Here is a 21,633-nt window from a genome sequence, read left to right on the forward strand (position 1 = left end):
TCTTCTGGGCCTTCCAGCCCAAGGTGCCAGGCTCCTGCCAAGTGCTACACAGGCTCTGCCCTTCCTCCCAGAGGACCCCAGTGGGGGCTGGCAAAGACGAAGAGGTGTGGCAGAGGCTATAGGGTGATCTGTGGATTTACATCCCCAAGTCCCCAGGAGCCTGCTGGGAAGGACAGGGGCTTGTGTACATTCTTGGGAATGAGCCAGGCGGTCTTCTGCCCCCACCGGAGACATTCTGCAACACACTCCTTTTCTCAGTTGCACTTCTCTCCCTTTCTGGATCATCCTCATTCTAGAAAAGCAAACTGACACTAGATAAAGCAAGCAAACTACTATTTATTGAATGTTTACCGCATCTGAGTCCTGGGCCTGGAACTTTCCAAAAACTTGTTAGCTAGGCATTATTATTCCCATTTTATGGATGAGGAAACTGGGTTCAAAATTAGTAAGCCATCACCCAAGGTCAGATATTTAGAAGTCATGGAACCAGGAGTCTGTTTCTGCCTCTGCGTGTGTAACCTCTTTGCTGTTACCTCTGAAGTAAGCTGGCTTCTGACAGAAAGAAAAGAAAAGAAACACAAAGATACTGGACAGAGGCCTGTACAGAGTGAGGAGAACAGAGTCATAGGGGGATCTGAAAGGTAGGTAGCTGGAGGAGAGGTGGGCCAAGAGCTCCCCAGGCCTGGAGCCCCCAGTGCAGGCTGGAGGGAGTCCACAGGAGCCGGCTCCTCCAGCCAGTAGCTGGCAGGGCTCTGTGGCTGTTTCTGGCTCGGAGGCCCGGAGGGCCTGGCCAGGCCGGGTGGGGAGGGAGCAGAGCAGCAGGTGCTGGCCCCTCATGCAGGCCGCTAAGCAAATGCAGATGGGGCTATTTCAGTCTCCAAACCTGCTGGCCACACGTCACAGATCTAAAGAGAAGGCAGAATCTGTTTTTGTCCATATTAGGCCTGAAACTCACTCCTCTCTTTTTCCCTCTCCCCCGCCTCCCCTAAAACCCCAAGTGATTAAATCAAGTATGTGGGATTTGGGTTAGAATCGTTGTGTCCAATCTGTAGGAATGCCGAGCGAGTGCCAGCCCCCTTGGCAGGGGCCCAGCCCAGGCCCTCTCTGAGCGCGCCAGGACAAACACGCTCTTCCCTGGGGGCGGCAGGCCCACTGCAAAGGAGCAACTCTGCTCCATCTCCGCTCCTGCTAAAGCAGCCTTCGCAACGGGCCCCTCCAGGTCCAGGTGAACCTGCCTGGCTCCGCACCTGGCCTTTGTACTGCTCCACATTCCCTTGGCCCCACTCACAGGCATTTTATAGCCAAGTATTTCTCTCCCTGGACTACCCTGTGGGGTCATCTAGGAGCTCCAGACTTGGGGGTTTTAGAGCTTGGAGTCAACCTGGCTCTAGCTCTCACTGGCTGTATGACCCTGGGCAAGTCATTCCACATCTGAGTCTCAGTTTCCTAATCTACAGAACAGATATAACAAATGCCTTATGGTATTATGAGGAATAAAGAAAATGACATGCCTGGAACATAAAATGGATCCCAAATAATAGTTCATTCCCCTTGTCCAGGCTTCTACATTGAAAATCCTACCTTCTCTATTAAAGCACCTAACCCACCCTAGCACTCTCAGTTGCTCAGTCATGTCCGACTATTTGCAACCCCATGGACTATACCCCACCAGGCTCCTCTGTCCACGGAATTCTCCAGGCAGAATACTGAAGTGGGTTGCCATTTCCTTCTCCAGGGGATCTTCCCAACCCAGGGATCGAACCCGGTCTTCCTGCATTGCAGGCAGATTCTTTACTGTCTGAGCCACCAGGGAAGCCCTGAAGTTCCTCGAAAATAGGATCCAGGTCTAACTCATTTTCATGCACCTTCAGCATGTTGCCTAACCCTCAGTAGGTGTGTGGTACATGTTTTTGAATGAACGAATGAATGAGCCTGAATCCTTCATTTGGGGTCCCTGCTATATACCACCTTTGCCTAAGATCCCCATCATCTGCCCCTTCTCCCACTAAGGCCCAGGAACCTTGAAACACTGTCAATAGCCCAAGCCAACAATATCCCTGGTGAGCCCCGGGGGAGCGTGTGACAGGACTTTCTTTGCCCCAGTCTATTTCCCAGGACTAATGGGAGGAGGGATCGGGTGGTGCTTCTCTACGACATGTCTTATGTTTTTAAAACCCTTCCTTGAGCTCAAGGCATCTCTCCTAGAATCCCATAGGAAGTTACCGCTCTGTCCCTATTCGGCCTCCAGTCCTACCAGATCAAGTGCAGGACACACATCAGTCTGGCCAGGGGTTGGGGTGAGGAATATTGTCCTCTACCCCAGTATGATGCACCCACACACACACTGCTGGGCTGATGTGATCCTGCAACCCAGGATCAACAATCTGAGCTCAAAAGCCCAAAGAAAATGAATGAAAAGAAAAAGTATAGAAGAGCTAAAAACATATGGCATCCCAGTAGAAAGTGATCTAATCTATTCCCTTATTATAGGTTATCTCAGATCCTGGGGCCCGATCAAAGTGGCCACTTTAAGTCCTGCCATCCCAGGAGGGCTGTGTGTGTGTGTGTGTGTGTGTGTGTGTGTGTGTGTGTGTGTGTGTGTGTGTGACAGTGGCCTCCAGGACCATACAAGGCAGCAGAACAGAAGAGTTTCTACAAGCTCAAGTTAAAGAAGAGCACACACACACAAACTGTGCGGCCCAGTCCCTCAGGACCGAATGGCCCTACTTACCAGTAAGCGCCTGCAGTAGCCAAAGCGTCTGCTGCCATCTTCCCCAGTCAACATGAAAGAGAACGTCTCACTGGAACAGGGAGAAGTCTGGCATCAGGGAAGTACACAGGACCCAGGAAACAGCCCCCAAGAAGAAGGGCTGCCATCCCATGGAGGGGGTGAAGGACCAGGCTGCTGCAGGAGAAGAGGCTGGGACTCGAGTGAGCCCAGCCAGCCACCCGCTATGACAGGGGTGGAGGAGATTCTGCCAGGTCGGGCCTCACCTGTTGTACTCTGACACAGGGAGCCAGTCCTTGGCATCAGGGAAGCAAAACTGGGGAATGGCCTTGAGCCTCTCCTCTGCCTCCCGCATCTGCTTGGTGGGTCGGTCCAGCTGCAAGGAAGAGGGATATGGGGAGAAACAGATCAGAGGAGACATGGAAGCTGGGGGTGGTGGGGGTAGCTGAGAAATATACCCCCCATCCCCAGCCTTGAGAGTCCTAGGTGGCGTTCTACCAACTGGCGTGCTTCTCAGCACCCTTGACCCCACTCACAATTCTTACAGAGAGGTCTGGGTGTGGGATGAGTCATCATTCATTCATTCATTCAATATATGCCAAACCAGCACTTTCTACGTGGCGCCTGGCACTGTGCCACGTGCTGGACTACCAAGAGACCACAAAGCGGATGGCATCCCTGTCCTGTGCATTCTGGCCAGCAGAGTGAGGTAATCAACAACACAGTCTCAGAGGGGCCACAGGAAATAAACAGGGTGATGCGACAGAGAGAACTGGGTGGAGCAGGCTACTTTAGAGTATCTAGAAAGATTTGGAGGAGGTACCGTTTGAGCAGAGAATGAGAAAGAGCCAGTAGCCAAATGAAGAGCTGGAAAAAAGAAGATTCCAGGCAATGACAGAGACAAAGGGCTTGAGTGTTACAGGAACTGAAAGGAGGCCAGGCAGCTGGGCTGGCTGGGGATGAGCAGGGAAGGACTGGTAAGAGCTCAGGGAGGCGGGGGAAACGTGGAGAGGATGCTGATGGGTACATGGTTTCTTTGGGGAGTGATGAAAATGTTCTAAAATTGGTCAGATAACTGTGAATATGCTAAAAGTTACTGAATGGTATGCTTTAAACAGGTGGATTAAATAGTATCTCTTTAATTTAACAGATTAAATTGTATCTCAATGAGGTGAGGTGAAGGTGAAGTCGCTCAGTCGTGTCCGACTCTTTGAGACCCCACAGACTGTAGCCTACCAAGCTCTTCCATCCATGGGATTTTCCAGGCAAGAGTACTGGAGTGGGTTGCCACTTCCTTCTTCAAAAAGTGGTTCAAAAAGAGAAGGAAGATAGAAGTAGTAGCTGGGGACCCTTCCTCAGGGCCCTCGAAAGTCCTGTACACAACGTGGATCTAATTTTAGCCACACTAGGGGCTGTTCTCTACGCCCTCATCCTTCCGAATACTCGCTGGCCCAAACCCACCACTTCTCCTCCCTCCTGGCTCCAGGGAACCACACTCAGGGCTGGGGCAGTGAGGTGGGTCGCTATGGCAGGAACAGGATGGGCCAGGCGGAAAGGCAGAGGCCAGGAAGGAGGGAGGGGTCGCACCTTGGGAAACTGGTAGGAGACCTCGGGGAGGTAGGTGTTCCGGGAGGGCTTCTTCTTGAGGGACACCACCACGAAGTACTCGAACAGCTCCCGCTCCTGCCACTCCAGCAGCTCCAGCTCCAGGGTCCGGTAGCTGGGCGCACGCTTCAGCATGGACTGGATGTGGACCAGGCGCTGTGTGTGGGCTGGGGGCGGGCCACACATCAGGACAAGACCCCGCGTCAGCCCCCGCCCTGCCTCACACTCAGGGCTCCATCCCAGTGCGTCACCTCTAAGTGGAGAAGCCTAGCCTCACAGCCTGACCCCCCGAGCTCTGGGCAAGACTTGGCAGGAGCAAGATGTCTGTCTGTCTGCCCTGACACAGGGAGCTACTGGTCTGGGCCTCCCGGAGCCTCTGGAGGCCGAGCTGGGACCAATAAGACTCCCTGAGCCAGGCAAACCCAGGGAGGTGTCAAGGTACCCACACATCCCTGGGCCAATGGGGCAAGAATATACGAACATCCACGAAGCCTTCATCCTAGGGCCCCTAGCAACCTTCGTGGACTTGGACCCTTCCCCCTGTCCCCAGGCCCAAAGTCCACCTGCCCACATGCCTGGGGATGAAAGGAGAAGGGAAGGAGGGAGCTCCCAATATCGATACTTAATCATCTAGGAAGGTCTAAGCAGGGTTTCTCTGTAGAGAAAGAAGAGAGATTTGTCCAAGGCCCCTAGAATGTGAAGGTCCCAGAAACTTTCCAGGGAGGTGGCAGCTCTCCTCTTTAGGGAGAGGGAAGATGAGTGGCCTCAGGGAGGGCCTCCCAAGCACCAGGTTCCTCAGACTTGAGCACATTTCTCACAAGCACAAGAGGAACCTGGAACACATCTCTGACCCTCCAGACTCACAACACTTACCAGGCAAACTTAGATGGACAATGAATGGCTTACGAAAGGAGGGGCAGGGTCACCAGCCTTAAATTTGGAAAAGGGGAGATGTCTGAATTTAAGCTCGCAGGCCCAAGCTCCGTGATAGAAGGAATGGACTCCCCTAGAGCTCCTTACTCTGTCGGCCTCGTATCCTGCCTGCAGATACCCTTCGCAACTGGGCCACCTTGGGACGCTGGGACAGCAAAGGCTGATAGATACCCTTCCACCAGGGCTGGGAAGGGGTCCCTTCTCTCTAGGAGCCACGTCTCACCTTTGAACCTGTCGTCAGAGTCGCTCTCGCTCTCGCTATTTTCATCTGGAAAAGTCAGAGCAGAGTGCAGGCTGGCTGAGCTGCTGCCCCATGGTAAATGTCTTCTGTGTACCCACCCCCAACCCCCTCCCTACTCCCCCCACTCACCCCGGGCCCAGCTCATGAGGGATGGACCTCATCTGGGCTCCAATGGGCCCCCGGCCAGGCACTGGATGGCCCAGGGCCAGTGTCCCTCAGAGCTCAGCCTGCAGGTGTTAATCTATACACAAACTCCTATCCATCCAGTCCTGATCTGGGGGAAGCTGAGGGCCGAAGCTGGAGGCTGAGCCAGCAGAGAGGCCTGTGGGCCTGGAACACAAGGGTCCTGCCTCCAGGAGGCCAAGATTCGAAATGGGAAACAGACCACAGTGCTCAGTAAGTCTGGCCTTTCCTTCGGCTGGACACAGATTCCTACTCCCACCTCCCCCCTACTCAGGCCTCACAGCCCAGAGTCTCAACTAACTGTTCCCAGGGCGTTCTTTTCCCTTTGGCCCTCCCCTCCTGTGCGGCCACTTTTTGGCAGGGCTCTACCCTCCTAGAAGTAAGTTGGCCCATGGAAGGGGAAACTGAGACTAGTCCTTGCATCTTCCCACTTCTAATGTCCAGGGGCCCCAGGAACATGAGCCAGCTAGGGTGTCCAGGCCTACCTCTCAGTGATGATGTCTCAATGCTGGATATAGACAGCTTTTTTAACCTCTTCTTTCCCCTCTTGGCATTGTAGATGGAGTTAATTCTTTGGACAAGCTGGGTGAGAAAAACAGGGAGGGTGAGGTAACCCTAACGCCATCTGCCCCTGCTCCTAAGAAGGCTGCTGATTTACAGAGGCCATCTGTCCCCCTGCTGGTAGAAGCCTCCCGCCCTCCCCCGCACGGGGGCCCAGTACTTGTCTCTCTGCTGCACCGGTCCCAAGGGCAAGCCGTAGCTCTCTACCTATTTGTCCACTTAGTGGTCTCTTGCCCCTAAGACAAGTCTCCTCACTTAGCTCCCCAGAGGAAGGAACTGTGATCAAACCAGACAGGATGGGAGCTCCTGGGTCTCAGGAGTCACTGAACCAGCTGAGACAAAGAGCTGCTCAGAGGCAATAACAGGAACAAGGACTGAGCCTTTCCCCTCCGGGCTACCACCTGGGGCCCCGGCAGGAAGGAGCTAAATTCCCAATATACCAGAGCATTGTTTGCAGGCTAAAAATACCACTTGGCTAAATCCTGCTGCTCTGGGCTGGGGATCTGGGCCTGGCTGGCTATGTGTGTGTGCAAATCACTGCTGAAAACTCTCAACTAAGAGAGGTACAGAAAGGAAGACCCACCTTTGAGTCCTAGGTCCCTCACAGCATGCAGATGTTTCTGTGTAAACAGAGACTTTGCACACCCCACGCTCAAACTAATGAGGAGCCTCCTAAGGACTGCCTCCATCCAGCCAGTGGCGTGGAGCACTCCCTGGGGGCCAGCTAGCATATTAATCACTCAGTGCATCTTTATTGATAAGAAAAGAATTAGCCAGATGGAAAAAGAAAAGGCCAGTGCCTGGACCCAAAATTGATTTAAGGAGAATTAAGGAAGCAGGCGCAGATTAGGGAAGGGAGGGAGGGAGGGAGAAAAGAGCCACGGCCGGCCTGCCCGCCCACCCACCCAGTCCCGGCCGGCTCCACCTGCAGAAGCTACCTTGGGGACGCGACGGGCCCGGCGGCTGGACAGCAGCTCGCTGGTGGTGCTAAGGCTGTCCTCGTTGAGGCTGGAGGGCGAAGATGGCAGGCTCAGCTGAGCCAGCAGCAGCATGTCATCATGGCTGTGCCTCTTGGGTAACCGTGGCAGCCGGTGGCTCTTCCTTTCTGACCAGTTCCCGCTGCGCAGGGACTGGCTGCCGGGTTTCAGGGAGAGCTGGCGTGGGGCAGGAGACAGAGGAGAGGGCCTCAGCATGGATGCCGTGGCCGGCACCTGTCTGCTGGGAGCTGGACACAGGAGCCACAGGCTGGCCTCCCTGACTTCCCCCAAACTCCACCTGGAATTTCCATTGACCAGGGTTTCCTCTTCTAAGACCTCAGCTGCTAATCAGCAGGTCAGGGCAAGATTAGATACTTGCTTCCACAAAGGAAGCTTGACTTCTGACAGAAAAACAGAAAGCAGAGACAAAGAAAACTGGGCTGTCATCTGAGTGGGAAAAGAAGGCCAAGTGAGAATGCTGTGGGCGCCGTCTGAGCTCTGGGACAAGGCTGACTCTGCTCATTACTGGGTGTGGCTCAGATCTGCGTTCTGCCTCGCTCCATCTAGATTGACGCCCTTCACCACAGGGCACCTTACTCTGAGTGGAATCGCTGCTGCTGAAAAGGGAGCAGCTCTGCACATCTGGCATGACTTCCACCTGCCACCTGCATCTGGCATTGCTGCTCATCACTCTTCAGCAAGTCCTCCTTCCTTCCCCTCCCCCAATTTCCTCTTCCTACCCAATTGGTCGGGAAACACACATTCAGCGGACGTTTATTTGAACAGAGCACATTAGAAAGGTAAACCTTTTATAGAAACAATCATGTCACTCCAAGGCCAGAAGAAACAATTTTTATATTCTCTGGCCAGTGCTCTAAATTCTGTAGGAGAATCAGCCTTGCTTTAGGAGATCCAAGATAGGATCTCCATCCTCCAGCCTCTTGTCTGTCGTGGACAAAGCCAGAACAAGCTACAGACTCAGAGCTCCTTTGCCTCTTCATATTTCTCCCCATTCTGCCTCCATCAGTCCATTCCTCAGAGACTCATCCACTCAGCCATTTATCCAATGGGAGCGTGTCCAGGTCCTGGAGATACTGATGTGGCTCTCCAAATCCAGTTACTGGGCCTATCCCTGGCCCCTAAATGCCAGGGCTAAGATCAGCTCTTCAGAATTTTAAGACACCAACTCAGGCCCTGTCTTCCTGGAAGACAGGAAGAGGAGGAGAAATCATAATTAGACAGGAGACTAAAGGGGCTCCTACCTTAGTTTCACAGCTTAGAGCTTCAGCAGTAAAGGGAAGAAGGTGGGACTGGGTGCCCCCTAAGAGCCCATCTCGACTGTCCACAAGGATGTCGACATGGCAGAGGTCCCTGAACACAGAGCTCTTCCCTGATGTCACCTCTGCCCAACACTAGTGAAGGAAAAAGCCTGAGCAGAAGCTGGCCCTGGCCTTAAGCTGACCCTACAGGCGCGCGTCAGGGCTGCCATTACCTGAGTGGGTGGGTTGTTGTACTTCCTGTCCTGAGGACTCCACATCCTGTGCAAAGAGTCCAAGGAGTTCTCAGACAGCTGCTGGGGTTTTCGTCCTGCTCTTCGGCTCTTTAAGTCTACATCCTCATACGGATTCTCCTTGGGAAGATCTCCTGCAGAGGAGGAAAAGTTAGAGAAGTAAAGAAGGAAATACACACACACACACACACACACACACACACACAAATAAACAAGCAGAATTGCTGTGAGCCAAAGACAGTGGCTTCTGCCGGGCCCTTCAGCTCATGAGTCATACAGCTGCCCGTCTGCAGTGGGAAGGCTACAAACAGAGCCTGGTTCCGAGTCCAGAAGCCGAACCACCACCCCTCACCCCCAATTCAGCTCAGCCTTGTCTGGCCTCTGCTTTATAAATTCAAAGATTGCACAAGACTGGCTCAGCCACCCGTGTCTGTGCCCAGCCAGAGGACAAAGCCAACAGCAGGCGTCTTTTCTTGGCTCCAGTCCGTCCTCTGCGAAAGCCCCGGAAATATACAGTTCAAGGCAGGAAAGGCTTTCAGAGGTCACGCAGCTGTCTCTTCACCCCCTGCTCCCTGAGGACCACCTCTGGGCGTGGGTGTGGAGGACTCCAGGGAGCCGGGCAGCACCAGGCTGCACCAGACCTGCGTTTCACCGGCACGCTGTGCAACAGCTCTCTCAGGACATGGCTTTCGTCTGGTCCACTAAGGTAACTTGGCACTGGAGCTGTGACTAGCAGGTAGCGAGCGCTCAGTATTACTTGTTCAATGAACTGCTCTGACTATAGCGTCACTCCACTTCCTCCACCACGGACCTCAGCAAAAAGCAATTGGTCATCAATCCCCTTTTGTGATAAACTCTTCTGCTGGGACACTCGAGAGATGTGAAAGGTCTGAAGGGAGTTTGGGCTGGGGGGGTGGGGTTGGGGGGAATTCTTGCTTCTTTTCTCAGGATTCGTTTCCAACCTCACGAGCACTGCATTGGCACTACCAGGAAACCACAGAAAATCCAAAAAGCGCCGTCCATTCCTGCCCTTGAAGGGCAACCCCTTCCTACAAGCCCTATCCTCCCGCCAACATACACCTGGACTTCTCTAAAAAGCAGTAATACCATGAGCAAGGTGAGTCCTGGCTCAGTTATGTGGCAGAATCACAGTGGTGACAAGGCTCATAGGGACTGCGAGTGAATACAGCCTTCCACTCCCCTCGTCTTGTCTTTCCCCAGCCTCTGCTCTATACCAACACCACCACTTGGGACGTAGGTGCTAGTGGCCAGAATACTGTTTTGCTGGAGGTGTACACCAAGAGCAGGGCTTGCCCCAACTTCTCTGTCCAAGGAGCAGGATGAGCCTGGGGGACCACTGGGCCCCCACAGACACCTCCCTGTGCCTCCCACCATAGAGGAGTTCAGGTGCCACTTCTCAGGGAGCGGACAGAAGAAAAAGCAACAGACTCAACACAAGGCCCCTGGCAGTGTGAACTTTCCTCGCATAGGACACAGGAGAGATACCAAATCCTCTATGCCTTCAGAGTTTTCAATCGCCAAAACCAAGAGCTCCACCAGATCTCATTTTTATCACTATCATGAGAAACCACCATGAATTTAGGAAATGTCCTTGCCGAGGTGTGGGGGCAGGGGGGCTGTGAAGGGGGGATTTCAGTCACGGCTAATTAGACTGCCATGGGAGCCGTAAAGATCTCTGTAAACGAATGAGTCAAAGACGGGTCAAGGAAGGATTTGGGACTGGATTAAGTGATTCTCAACACCAGGCAGAGCCCCCAGCAACTGCAGAGACATTTTCCCGTAACAGTCATGCCATGAAAATGACTTCTCTCCATTCCAGAGCCCTGACTAAGCAGAGCTGACCCAGCAGCCCTGCCTCACGAAGCCAACTATGAAACCTGACATCCCTTGCATGTTTTCTATAGCCCACCCCACCGCGGGCACTCAGGGAGGAATCAGGATAGACTGTATTTCCTGGTCCCTCGCCAACACAGGTCCTGTAGTGGTGAGGCTAGGGAACCAAAGATTGTTGAGTCAGGACACAATCTTCCTTATCCTGTGAGACAGGACAGAGCAGATGGGGGCAGGGAGAACATGTATTCTAGACTCATCAAATCTAAACTGCTTTGGGCTGGATGACCAGCCAGAGTCCTTATCATCTTTCCCCAGCCTACAGGATGACCCTGTCTCAACTGCTTTAGATCAGAGTTGCTCCAGTTGGAGCTGGATAATTCTTGTTGTGGTGGACTGTACTGCGCATTTATAGGGTGTTCAGTGACACCCCTGGCCTCCATTCACTAGAGGACAGTAGTATCCCCTCAACCAAACAACTAAAAACATCTCCAGACACTGTCAAATGTCCCCTGGGCAGATAGGTGGATAAATGGACGATGAGTCGGACAGATGGATGACGGATGGAAGGAAAGAAGGAGAAAAGGAGGAACAAAGGAAAAATGGATGATGGATGGGTAGATATCGATGGATGGATGAAACTATACCCCCACCCGCGTTTGCCCCATTAAGAACCACTGTTTTAGACGATGTTCCTAAACTTCCTAATGGCTTCTGAGCACCATGATATGAGTCCTGAGGCAAACTCTCTTTTCCTCCCTCCTTCACTCCTCTTCTCTCCCTTCCTTCTTTTCCCTTTGAACATCAGTGCAAAAGCCAAAGCTCCAAGAAACAGAAGTAGGAGACGGAGGCTGGGACAGTCACAGATGCATATCAGTGATCATCTGAGAACTGAAAACAGTTGGGAACACCAGAGTCTCAAGCCTGGTATGGCCTCTGGAAACTAAACTTCAGGAAAGCTTCAAACGCCTGCTCCTCCTGCCTGCCCAGCCTAACAGAAAGAAACAGCCTCTTTCTTCTCCAGCTACGTTCAACAGCCTCTCAGATATAACCAGGCCACTAATCATTTCTGCAGGAAATGAAGGTTGGCCCTGGCCCAAGCCCCACCTCCCCAGCCTTAGCATGAGCCTTTCACAGCCCCATGCACCTCTGACACCCCACTTTTTGGACTGTTCTGATGACCCTCCTGGAGCTGCCACACAGAAACCCACCCAGCCATCTGTCCAGATAGTAAGGGTGACAAGAGCATGGGGATGTGCAGAGACCAAGCAGCACCCAAGGCCCAGAGCCAGTCAGCCCCAAAGCGATGGCTCAGAGCTGGGAGACCAGGAGGGCTGGGGATCTGGCTCAGAACCCTCCTCCGGGACAGAGCCCCAGCGAGGCTGAAGAAGCTGCAGCTGAGTGGAGAAACCTGGAGAAGACTCCGCAGGGCCTGGATGGGAGGCGGGAAACCTGGCAGACCTGAAGACCTTCCCCCGCTCTCTTACCCACTCAGCTCCTTCAAGGATGCTCCAGGCCGCCCTGGGAGACGGAGAAGAGGTGGGGCCTCCATCCCCGAGGCCTGGCCCAGAGCAGCCCCATCTCATCAAGCCCAGCTGCAGAAGCCAGAGGTCTCACCCTTTCCCAGCTTTGCTGATGACACAAAGGACAGGGGCATCGCCAAGAATTTCTGCTTTGCACTTTTTTTTATAAGGGGCTTGGTCAGAGCCCAAACCTATCAAGGGGATCCTCTTGAAGGAAGAACCTAGTCCCACTGAGCCCTGCCCCCATGCCTCCCCATCTCTCCTGTGGTCATTAACCATGGATGCCAAACACCCCAGCCCCCAACACACACACAAGTGGAAGAACCAGTTAGAGAAGGGGTGCATGTGTGTGTCAACACACTGAGAATTTCTCCAAATCTTAAGCTTCCCAGACCACACCCATGGCAAGGGCTCTGGGTCTGCAGCTTCCCTCCCCAACCCTCTCCCGTGTCCAACCAGCTGTTTCTCTGGTTCTCAGCCTCTTCTCCTCCCTTGCACTGAGGAGAGAGGGCCAGATGAAGGGCCCAGCTCCCCAGCAATGCACAGCACAGACGGGGAGCTCTCAGGGTCCAGCCATTCCCCACCCTCCAAGGCTGGACACCATTTCCCAACTGCCCGGGCACTGTTCCCTGGATGACACCCCTGGGCGACAGACTACATGTTGTTTTGTGCCTCTGATCCTCACTATCCCCCAGCCTTGGGACACAAGAGAGAAGAAGGCAGAAAGAGCGGACGCTCGAAAAGCTTTGCAGTAAGGCTGACTGGCTCTGTCCCCAGCTCCCACCCCACTCAAGTTCCTGGAAACGCTCCCTCAGCCCCAGCGAGCTGATGGGAGTGGGAATCTCTGCAGGAATGCAGCCTGGGCTCCCTGGTCAGGCGCCGAGGCCACTCCACATAACTCTCTAACAAGCTGCTTCCTTGGGCGCATTTTTGAGTGTCAGGCTCAGAATGCCAACGATTATAAGGCTTTGTGGGACAGCAGCATCTTCCAGAGGCAGATGTCAAATTGGACAGGCGCGAAGGAATAGCCCCTAGAAGCGACACAACAGTCTAACTTTATTTCGGGACCACTCTGTTGCAAATCAGAAGGGTAAATGTCAGCCTGGTTTGGAGTATCCCACCCCGGTTCCCAAGGCATCAGGCCGGGTATAGGCGGGAGGCGCTGCAAGTCCAGGGCTCATGGAGAAGACGCATTAGTCTCTGGGCCAACTGGCACTTGGCCTCTTATAGACCAGGAACTCCAGACCGATGGGCTGGCCCCCAAGATAAAAACAGCGTGGGTGCTCTCCGACCACCTCCCGCCTCCTTGCCACAGCCCCATTATCACACACCCGAAACAAAGCTCTGTCTGTCCCCGGGCAAGGGAGGCGGCAAAAACTGGATAATCCAAACCAGAGCACCCTCAGCCTCACAGGGCACAGGCTGGGCCAAAGAGAGAGAGAAGATTCCCGGGAAGTCAGGCTCTGGTCGGTCCGAGGCAAAAGTGAAAGTCACACTCAAAATTCAGCAACGAGGGCCCCCTTCGGAAGCCTCTGAGGGGTCCTAATTCTTGGACTGTCTCCAGGGAAGGAGAAAGGGTAAGTCAATCAGACATCCTCCCTTGAATTTCCTTCTGGCCTCCCTGGGCAGGTCTAGAAGTTCAAGGGCTACTGTGATGACAGAAAGGAGGAAAATGCACCCAGGGCACTGAACAGCCAGGGATTTGGAAACTCACCTGATCCCCACTGCACCAGGGCAGCAAGAACCCCAGGGGGGCCCTCCCTGCCATCCTCTCTTACCCCGTCCTCTCTACACAGCGCTCCAAAGATCCGAAAGCGAGCTCAGCAGGTAGGGAACATGTCCCGGCTCCAGCCTTACCTCAGCCCAGCCCTTACTCAGGCTTCTAGCTTGTCCATCTAAGAGGCATCCAAGCTGCTCTGCTATTTTCTGGCCTTCTCACGCAATACCTCAAAGTGGCAGGAAGTCCCCTCCACTGAGCGAAGAGGCCAAGGCCCAGACACAACACTTGTCTCCCTCTACCCCTTCTAACCTCTAACCTAAGGAGCACTTGAGAACAGTTCTGTTGCCCAGAACAGTGCCTCCAAAATTCTCACCTCCCACCATGCTCCATCCCCCAATACTACATGCACAGCCCCCAAATAACCTCAAACAGAACCCTGTGATTGTGGAGCTCTGGACAGGGAGAAACAGTCGGAGCATCCCTTTCTTTTATTCCAGTTCAGATGATGCAAGAGCATTCCCCAGTGAGGTCCCAGGAAGGGCTGCAGAGCATTCTCACAGAAGAGAGTGCTCAGGCCCCAGTGCCGGCAGCGTGTGGGTCCTGAGGGGGACAGCTGAAAGCTGGAGCCTGCCCTGCCCACCGCAGCAGCCACCCCGGCTGCTTCCAGGGTCCCAGGCAGCAGTGACATGTGAGGATTTCTCTCAGAACAGAGGAAACAGGCACGCACCCTGCTCTGGAGTGGGGAGGAAGATGGGGCTGTGCCTTGGTCCCCCACAGTTCCTGACCGAGCTCAGCTCTGGGCTGCCATAAATGCAAAGTTTCTCCCAGGTGGTAACCGAAGGGGCCTCCTTCCGAGGCCCTTTTGCTGTTCTGGGGAATCGCACTCCCACAGACCTTCAGATAGGACTGAGCCTCCGGCGGCCACATCCGATACACCCCGACCCTGGGAAAGCAGTGCCTGTGGGTCGGAGCACTGCTGCTGGCTCCCCAGACACGCTGGAGTAGTCAGGCTGTGAGGAGAGAAGCAGGGACCTGGCGACTCAGAGCAAACAGGGGATTAGATGACTCTTTTCCTAGGATCCCACGGTCTTACCTGGGGCTCTCCACTCGGGCCACTCCTCTCTGTAACACACTCATTGGGCTTCCAAGGTGGCACTAGTGGTAAAGGACTAGCTTGCCAATGCAAGAGGCCTAAGCGACGTGGGTTCAATCCCCAAGTGGGGAAGATCCCCAGAGGAGGGCATGCAACCGACTCCAGTATTCTTGCCTAGAGAATCCCATGGACCGAGGAGCCTGGAGAGCTGTACTATATAGGGTTGCAAAGAGTTGGACATGACTGAAGTGACTTAGCGCACACATATAATGTGTAACACCAAGAGTGAAATCTAACGTAAACTATGAACTTTGGATGATAGTGATATTTTGGTTCATGAATTGTAAACAATTGTACCACTCTGGTAGAAGATCATTATCAAAAGTAATTGGGGAAACTATGTATTGGCTCAGAAGGTAAAGAATACACCTGCAAGGCAGAAGACCAGGGTTTGATCCCAGGAGAAGGGAATGTCTGCCCACTCCAGTGTTCTTGCCTGGAGAATCCTGTGGACAGAGGAGCCTGATGGGCTAGAGTCCATGGGGTCAAAAAGAGTTAGACATGACTGAAGCAACTTAGCACGAATGCATGAATACACTCCTTAGGACCATGGTCTTCAGCCCCAAGGCCCAAGGCAGAGACAAGACAGGGAGGAGCGCAGGAGAGGTCAAGTGCATGGACGCAGACTTCTCCTCGGGGACCTGTGCTGAGACACACACTTCACTTGAACAAAACGGAAGCCCTCGCTAAAGAGAATTTGGCCAGAATTAAGATAAAACCCAAAAATAAACTCAACCTAGCCTCGACTAGGGCAATATTGCATAGAAACCTGGAATGTGAGCTCCATGAATCAAGGCAAATGGGAAGTGATCACACAGGAGATGGCAAGACTGAACTTTGACATTTTAGGAATCAGGGAACTAAAATGGACTGGAATGGGTGAATTTAACTCAGATGACCGTTATATCTACTACTGTGGGCAAGAATCCCTTAGAAGAAATGGAGTATCCATCATAGTCAACAAAAGAGTCTGAAATGCAGTACTTGGATGCAGTCTCAAAAACGACAGAATGATCTCTGTTCGTTCCAAGGCAAACCATTTAATATCACAGTAATCCAAGTCTATGCCTTGACCAGTAATGCTGAAGAAGCTGAAGTTGAATGGTTCTATGAAGACCTATAAGACGTTCTAGAACTGACACCAAAAAAGAGGTGTCTTTTTCATTATAGGGGACTGGAATGCAAAAAGTAGGAAGTCAAAAACACCTGGAGTAACAGGCAAATTTGGCCTTGGAGTACAGAATGAAGCAGGGCAAAGGCTAACAGAGTTTTGCCAAGAGAATGCACTGGTCATAGCAAACACCCTCTTCCAACAACACAAGAGAAGACTCTACACATGGACATGTGTAGAGATTGTCAATACGAAAATCAGATTGATTATATTCTTTGCAGCCAAAGATGAAGAAGCTCTATAGAGTCAGCAAAAACAAGACCGGAAGCTGACTGTGTCCTCAGATCATGAACTCCTTATTGCCAAATTCAGACTTAAATTGAAGAAAGCAGAGAAAACCACTGGACTATTCAGGTATGACCTAAATCAAATCCCCTACGATTATACAGTGGAAGTGACAAATAGATTCAAGGGATTCTATCTGATAGACAGAGTGCCTGTAGAACTATGGATGGAGGTTTGAGACACTGTAAAAGAGGCAGTGATCAAGACCATCCCCAAGAAAAAGAAATGCAAAAAGGCAAAATGGTTGTCTGAGGAGGCCTTACAAATAGCTGTGAAAAGAAGAGAAGCTAAAAGCAAAGGAGAAAAGGAAAGACATACCCATTTGAATGCAGAGTTCCAAAGAACGGCAAGGAGAGATAAGAAAGCCTTCCTCAGTGATCAATGCAAAGAAATAGAGGGAAACAACAGAATGGGAAAGACTAGAGATCTCTTCAAGAAAATTAGAGATACCAAGGGAACATTTCATGCAAAGATGGGCACAATAAAGGACAGAAATGGTATGGACAGAAGCAGAAGATATTAAGAAGTGGTAAGAATACACAGAAGAACTATACAAAAAAGATCTTTATGACCCAGATAATCACGATGGTGTGATCACTCACCTAGAGCCAGACATCCTGGAGTGCAAAGTCAAGTGGGCCTTAGGAAGAAGCATCACTACAAACAAAGTTAGTGGAGGTGATGGAATTTCAGTTGAACTATTTCAAATCCTGGAAGACGATGCTGTGAAAGTGCTGCACCCAATATGCCAGCAAATTTGGAAAACTCAGCAGTGGCCACAGGACTAGAAAAAGTCAGTTTTCATTCCAATCCCAAAGAAAGGCAATGCCAAAGAATGCTCAAACTACTGCACAATTGCACTCATCTCACATGCTAGTAAAGTAATGCTCAAAATTCTCCAACCAGGCTTCAACAGTACACGAACCATGAACTTCCAGATGTTCAGGCTGGATTTAGAAAAGGCAGAGGAACCAAAGATCAAATTGCTAACATCCGCTGGATCACTGAAAAAGTGAGAGAGTTTCAGAAAAACATCTACTTCTGCTTTATTGACTATGCCAAAGCCTTTGACTGTGTGGATCACAACAAACTGTGGAAAATTCTTGAAGAGATGGGAATACCACCCGACCTGCATGTTAAGAAATCTATATGCGGCAGTTAGAAGCATCAGGAAGCAACAGTTAGAACTGTACATGGAACAACAGACTGGTTCAAAATCTGGAACGGAGTACATGAAGGCTGTAAATCGTCACTGTGCTTATGTAACTTACATGCAGAGTACATTATGAGAAATGCTCGGCTGGATGAAGCACAAGCTGGAATCAAGATTGCTGGGAAAAATATCAATAATCTCAGATATGCAGATAACACCACCTTAAGGAGAAAGTGAAGAAGAACTAAAGAGCCTCTTGATGAAAGTGAAAGAGGAGAGTAAAAAAAGTTGGCTTAAAACCCAGTACTCAGAAAACGAAGATCATGGCATCCAGTCCTGTCACTCGTGGCAAATAGATGGGCAAACAATGCAAACAGTGAGAGACTTTCTTTCCTTGGGCTCCAAAATCACTGCAGATGGGAACTGCAGCCATGAAATTAAAAGACGCTTGCTCCTTGGAAGAAAAGCTATGACAAACCTAGACAGCCTATTAAAAAGCAGAGACATTACTTTGCTGACAAAGGTCCATCTAGTCAAAGCCATGGTTTTTCCCGTAGTCATGCACGGATGTGAGAGTTGGACTATAAAGAAATCTGAGCACTGAAGAACTGATGCTTTTGAACTGTGGTGTTGGAGAAGACTCTTGAGTCCCTTGGACAGCAAGAAGATCCAACCAGTTAATCCTAAAGGAAATCAGTCCTGAATATTCATTGGAAGGACTGATGCTGAAGCTGAAACTCCAATATTTCGACCACCTGATATGAAGAACTGATGCATTGGAAAAGACCCTGATGCTGGGAAAGATTGAAGGTGGGAGGAGAAGGGGACGACAGAAGATGAGATGGTTGGATGGCATCACCGATGATGGACATGAGTTTGAGTAAACTCTGGGAGCTGGTGATGGACAGGGAGGCCTGGCGTGCTGCAGTCCATGGGGTTGCAGAGTCAGACACAACTGAGCAACTGAACTGAACTGACTGAGCCTTGACTATTATTATTATTGCTTTTTGTTGACGCTCAGATGCAAGTTTGCCAACACAATATCCTCCCAGTACCTGGAGGACAATTCTCCATGGTGTTCTACATTTCCAACCTGAGCAAGAGAAATTCATCGTTCCCAAGCATTTTTCAAAGATGTTTATAGAGCAAACAGCCTTGGGAGGATAGTCTCCCTCCAGGGCAGAGGCAGATCTGTTTCCTGACCAGAATAATAAGGATAATGTCTACTTATGGGGCAAAGGTTGACCAGGTTTGCCAGCAGCCCCTTGAAAAGCTTGGGGTTTCCTAAGCTTGAGGTTCCTCGGCTGGGACATAATAGACCCATCATGTGCACAGCCTCTACCTGGACCTCCCCCACACTGCCCCATGGGACTGCGGAGCAAAGGGGACCTGTGTGAACATCAAGCTCATGTGGCCCATTGTGCATGAGTAGTAAAGTCCTCTGTGATCCAAGCACCTCTGTCTTCTGCCATTATCTGTGAACCTGAACAGGCTAGACTTGCCAACTTGCAAGCAGGGTGAAATCTCAGACACTTTCATACTTACTTTAAGGGAAGAGTAGGAGAGATACATATTAAGGACCAGGTATCATGCTAGGTACTTTGATATCTATTTTATCTCATTTAATCCTAACAGTAATCTTGCGTATTACTGCTATTATTATTGTTGTTACCATAAAAATATCATCACCATTTCTGTCAAACATCAACATGAATCAACCATAGGCTTACCTATGTCCCCTCCCTCTTGAACCTCTGTCCCACCTCCCCAAGTATTTCTGCCAGTGTCAATTGTATGTTTCCATCATTTGCTAGTTAGTGACTCTTCTTTTTTTTAATATAAACTTACTAAGTATTAAAAATTTTAAAAATCATCATTTCATAAGAGAAAAGGTCTCAAAAAAGTTAAAAGTGATTTGCCTAAGGATACACAGCTAAGAAGGGGCACCTATTGGACTCCAGAGACTTTCAAAAATAAAGGGACAGTGTGGTTCCCCCTTTTTGTGGTCCCAGGAGCCCTTTGGGTTCCAATTCATTCAAAGCCAGGCTTTACTCTCTCAGCGGCTCAGTCTTTGGTAAGCCTCTTTCTCTGATGCCCCTTTTCTTGAGAAGTTCCAGAAGTCGGGCCACATCTGCCCAGAGAGAATGAAGTGGGACCTGGGAGTGCCTGTCCTGCAGCAGTGCACACCACAGATGAGCCAGCCCGCCGCTCGGCCCCTGCTTACCCACGATATCTTCATAGGCGTTCTCTTCTAAAGTGCTTTTGGATCCAAACTTGGGTTGGCTCTCAGTACCGTTCTCAGTGGGAGAAGAGGGGTACAGGGACTGGAGACTGGATGCATCCTCAAACTCAAAGGATTTTCTGTGGATGACAAGAGTATGAGTCATTCTGGCTGAACCACACCCCTACTGCCCTGGAAGGGAATGGCCAAGGGCAACAGCCAAGACTGGAGGTCCTCCTCACTAAACCAGCCAGTGAGCAAAGCATCAAGATGGATCCAAACTTACCATCCAAATGAAGAGATAAATGGTCTCAAAGGCCCCAGCCTGGGTGCCTGCAACTAACACCAATAACAACCATCACAGCTGAAAAGGATGTCACGTGTCAGACGCTGTGTCTGATGCTCTACACATGTTCGCCCATTCATCTTCACCTGCTGCTGCTAGGTATCGTGCCACTTTAAGATGGACTAGCCTGAGGCCCAAGGAGATAAAGTGACAGAGGTAAGACTCGCGCAGGCTGTCAGACTGCAGGGTCTGAGGTTTTGACCTGGGCCTCCAAGCCCTGGAGAATATAATTTTTGAGAAGTATCTGCCATGACCACAGGAATTGAGTGCCTTGTCTGGTCTAGAGTCTCACACCATGTCTGCATCTGAGGCCTGCTCAGGCACCGAGCAGGCAGGAAGGGCTCAACACTGGATGGGTGATGCTCAGGGCTGTTCAGGGGTCACAGAAGCAGCTGGTTCATTGAAATGAGAAGGGCCTGAGCCCTCAAGACAAATCACACCACTTCTGAAAGGAACTGGGAAGGCAATTTGCCCCCAGAAGCTATTTCCAAGACCTACCTTCCCTTCGGTTAGTGACCTGCTCCCTTTCCACCCCCCAAATAACCTTCCCCTCTCCTGCAGGGTTCTCAAACCACAGCTAGCTAGCTTCTCAGACATGCTGAGCCCATGCTACCCTCTACTCCTTGTCTTCACAGGGAGGCTTGGCCCAGCTACATGCTCTTGCTCTCCAAGGCTGGTCCCTCCCCGGGAGGGAGAAAAGTGCAGGCACTGACTGAATCCCTCCTCTCGCCCACTAACACCTTCCTCATCTTTGGGTACCCTTGGATCTTTCAGCTGATGCAGTCCTTTCTCTCATGCTTAATAAACAACACCCCAAGGGCCCTGGAGTACAAGCCTAGGACTAAAAGTGTCCTTGGCTGCGTGGTTACTATGCAGCCTTCATCACAGCTGAACACTTCACACAGGGCTGTCCTCCCTGCCCTCCATGACACAGGCCCTCCTAGTTTTCAATTGCTTCTCAAGCTCCTGTGAGGGGTCCCCTTTTCCACTTGCCTTTCCAATGCCACAGTCTCAGAGCTCTGCCTTCAGGGATCTCTTTCTCGCCCTGCACTTTCTGGGAGCCCCATACTGACAACCATCACCGTATCTACCACTGCTACCATGATAACTCCCCGATCTCTGTCTCTGGCCCAGACTTCTCAACCAGCTAAATACCCAATGGCTGAGCACAGAGGTTTCTGAAAGCTGGCCTGCAAGCCGCTGCTGGTGTGAGAGCAAGCCTTCAGCAACGTATACAGTGGAGTCAACATCTCATGCAGGCAGTTCTCAGGTCAGCAAATGACACAAGCCATGTTCAGCCAAATTATCCTTGAAAATCCCTCTGGAAGGTGCCATATCAAGGACCAGCACAGGGTCTTTCATGATGACGGATATAGTCAGTTTCTCCTCCAGACTTTTAAAAAGATTTTTCTTTGGTTGAATAACAGAAATATATGGCTTGTATATTTTTTAAAACAAAAAGGTACATTAAA

At 51.3% G+C, this 21,633-nt stretch overlaps 1 protein-coding gene across 4 annotated transcripts in view; it reads right to left on the reverse strand.

Moving 5' to 3' along the window:
• Nucleotides 1–21,633, reverse strand: part of ST5 (suppression of tumorigenicity 5) — a 167,366-nt gene that overhangs the window by 14,179 nt on the left and 131,554 nt on the right. For all 4 annotated transcript variants that reach the window (XM_018059505.1, XM_018059506.1, XM_018059507.1 and 1 more), the window contains 8 exons: nucleotides 19,819–19,955; nucleotides 8,721–8,872; nucleotides 7,190–7,405; nucleotides 6,176–6,272; nucleotides 5,490–5,534; nucleotides 4,316–4,500; nucleotides 2,995–3,104; nucleotides 2,732–2,801 (listed from right to left, as the gene is read on the reverse strand). In XM_018059505.1, coding sequence (XP_017914994.1) covers nucleotides 2,732–2,801; nucleotides 2,995–3,104; nucleotides 4,316–4,500; nucleotides 5,490–5,534; nucleotides 6,176–6,272; nucleotides 7,190–7,405; nucleotides 8,721–8,872; nucleotides 19,819–19,955 — 1,012 coding nt within the window. The remainder of the gene's footprint in view (nucleotides 1–2,731; nucleotides 2,802–2,994; nucleotides 3,105–4,315; nucleotides 4,501–5,489; nucleotides 5,535–6,175; nucleotides 6,273–7,189; nucleotides 7,406–8,720; nucleotides 8,873–19,818; nucleotides 19,956–21,633) is intronic.

Source organism: Capra hircus, chromosome 15 (genome assembly GCF_001704415.2).
Source record: "Capra hircus breed San Clemente chromosome 15, ASM170441v1, whole genome shotgun sequence".
Classification (NCBI taxonomy): Eukaryota; Metazoa; Chordata; class Mammalia; order Artiodactyla; family Bovidae; genus Capra; species Capra hircus.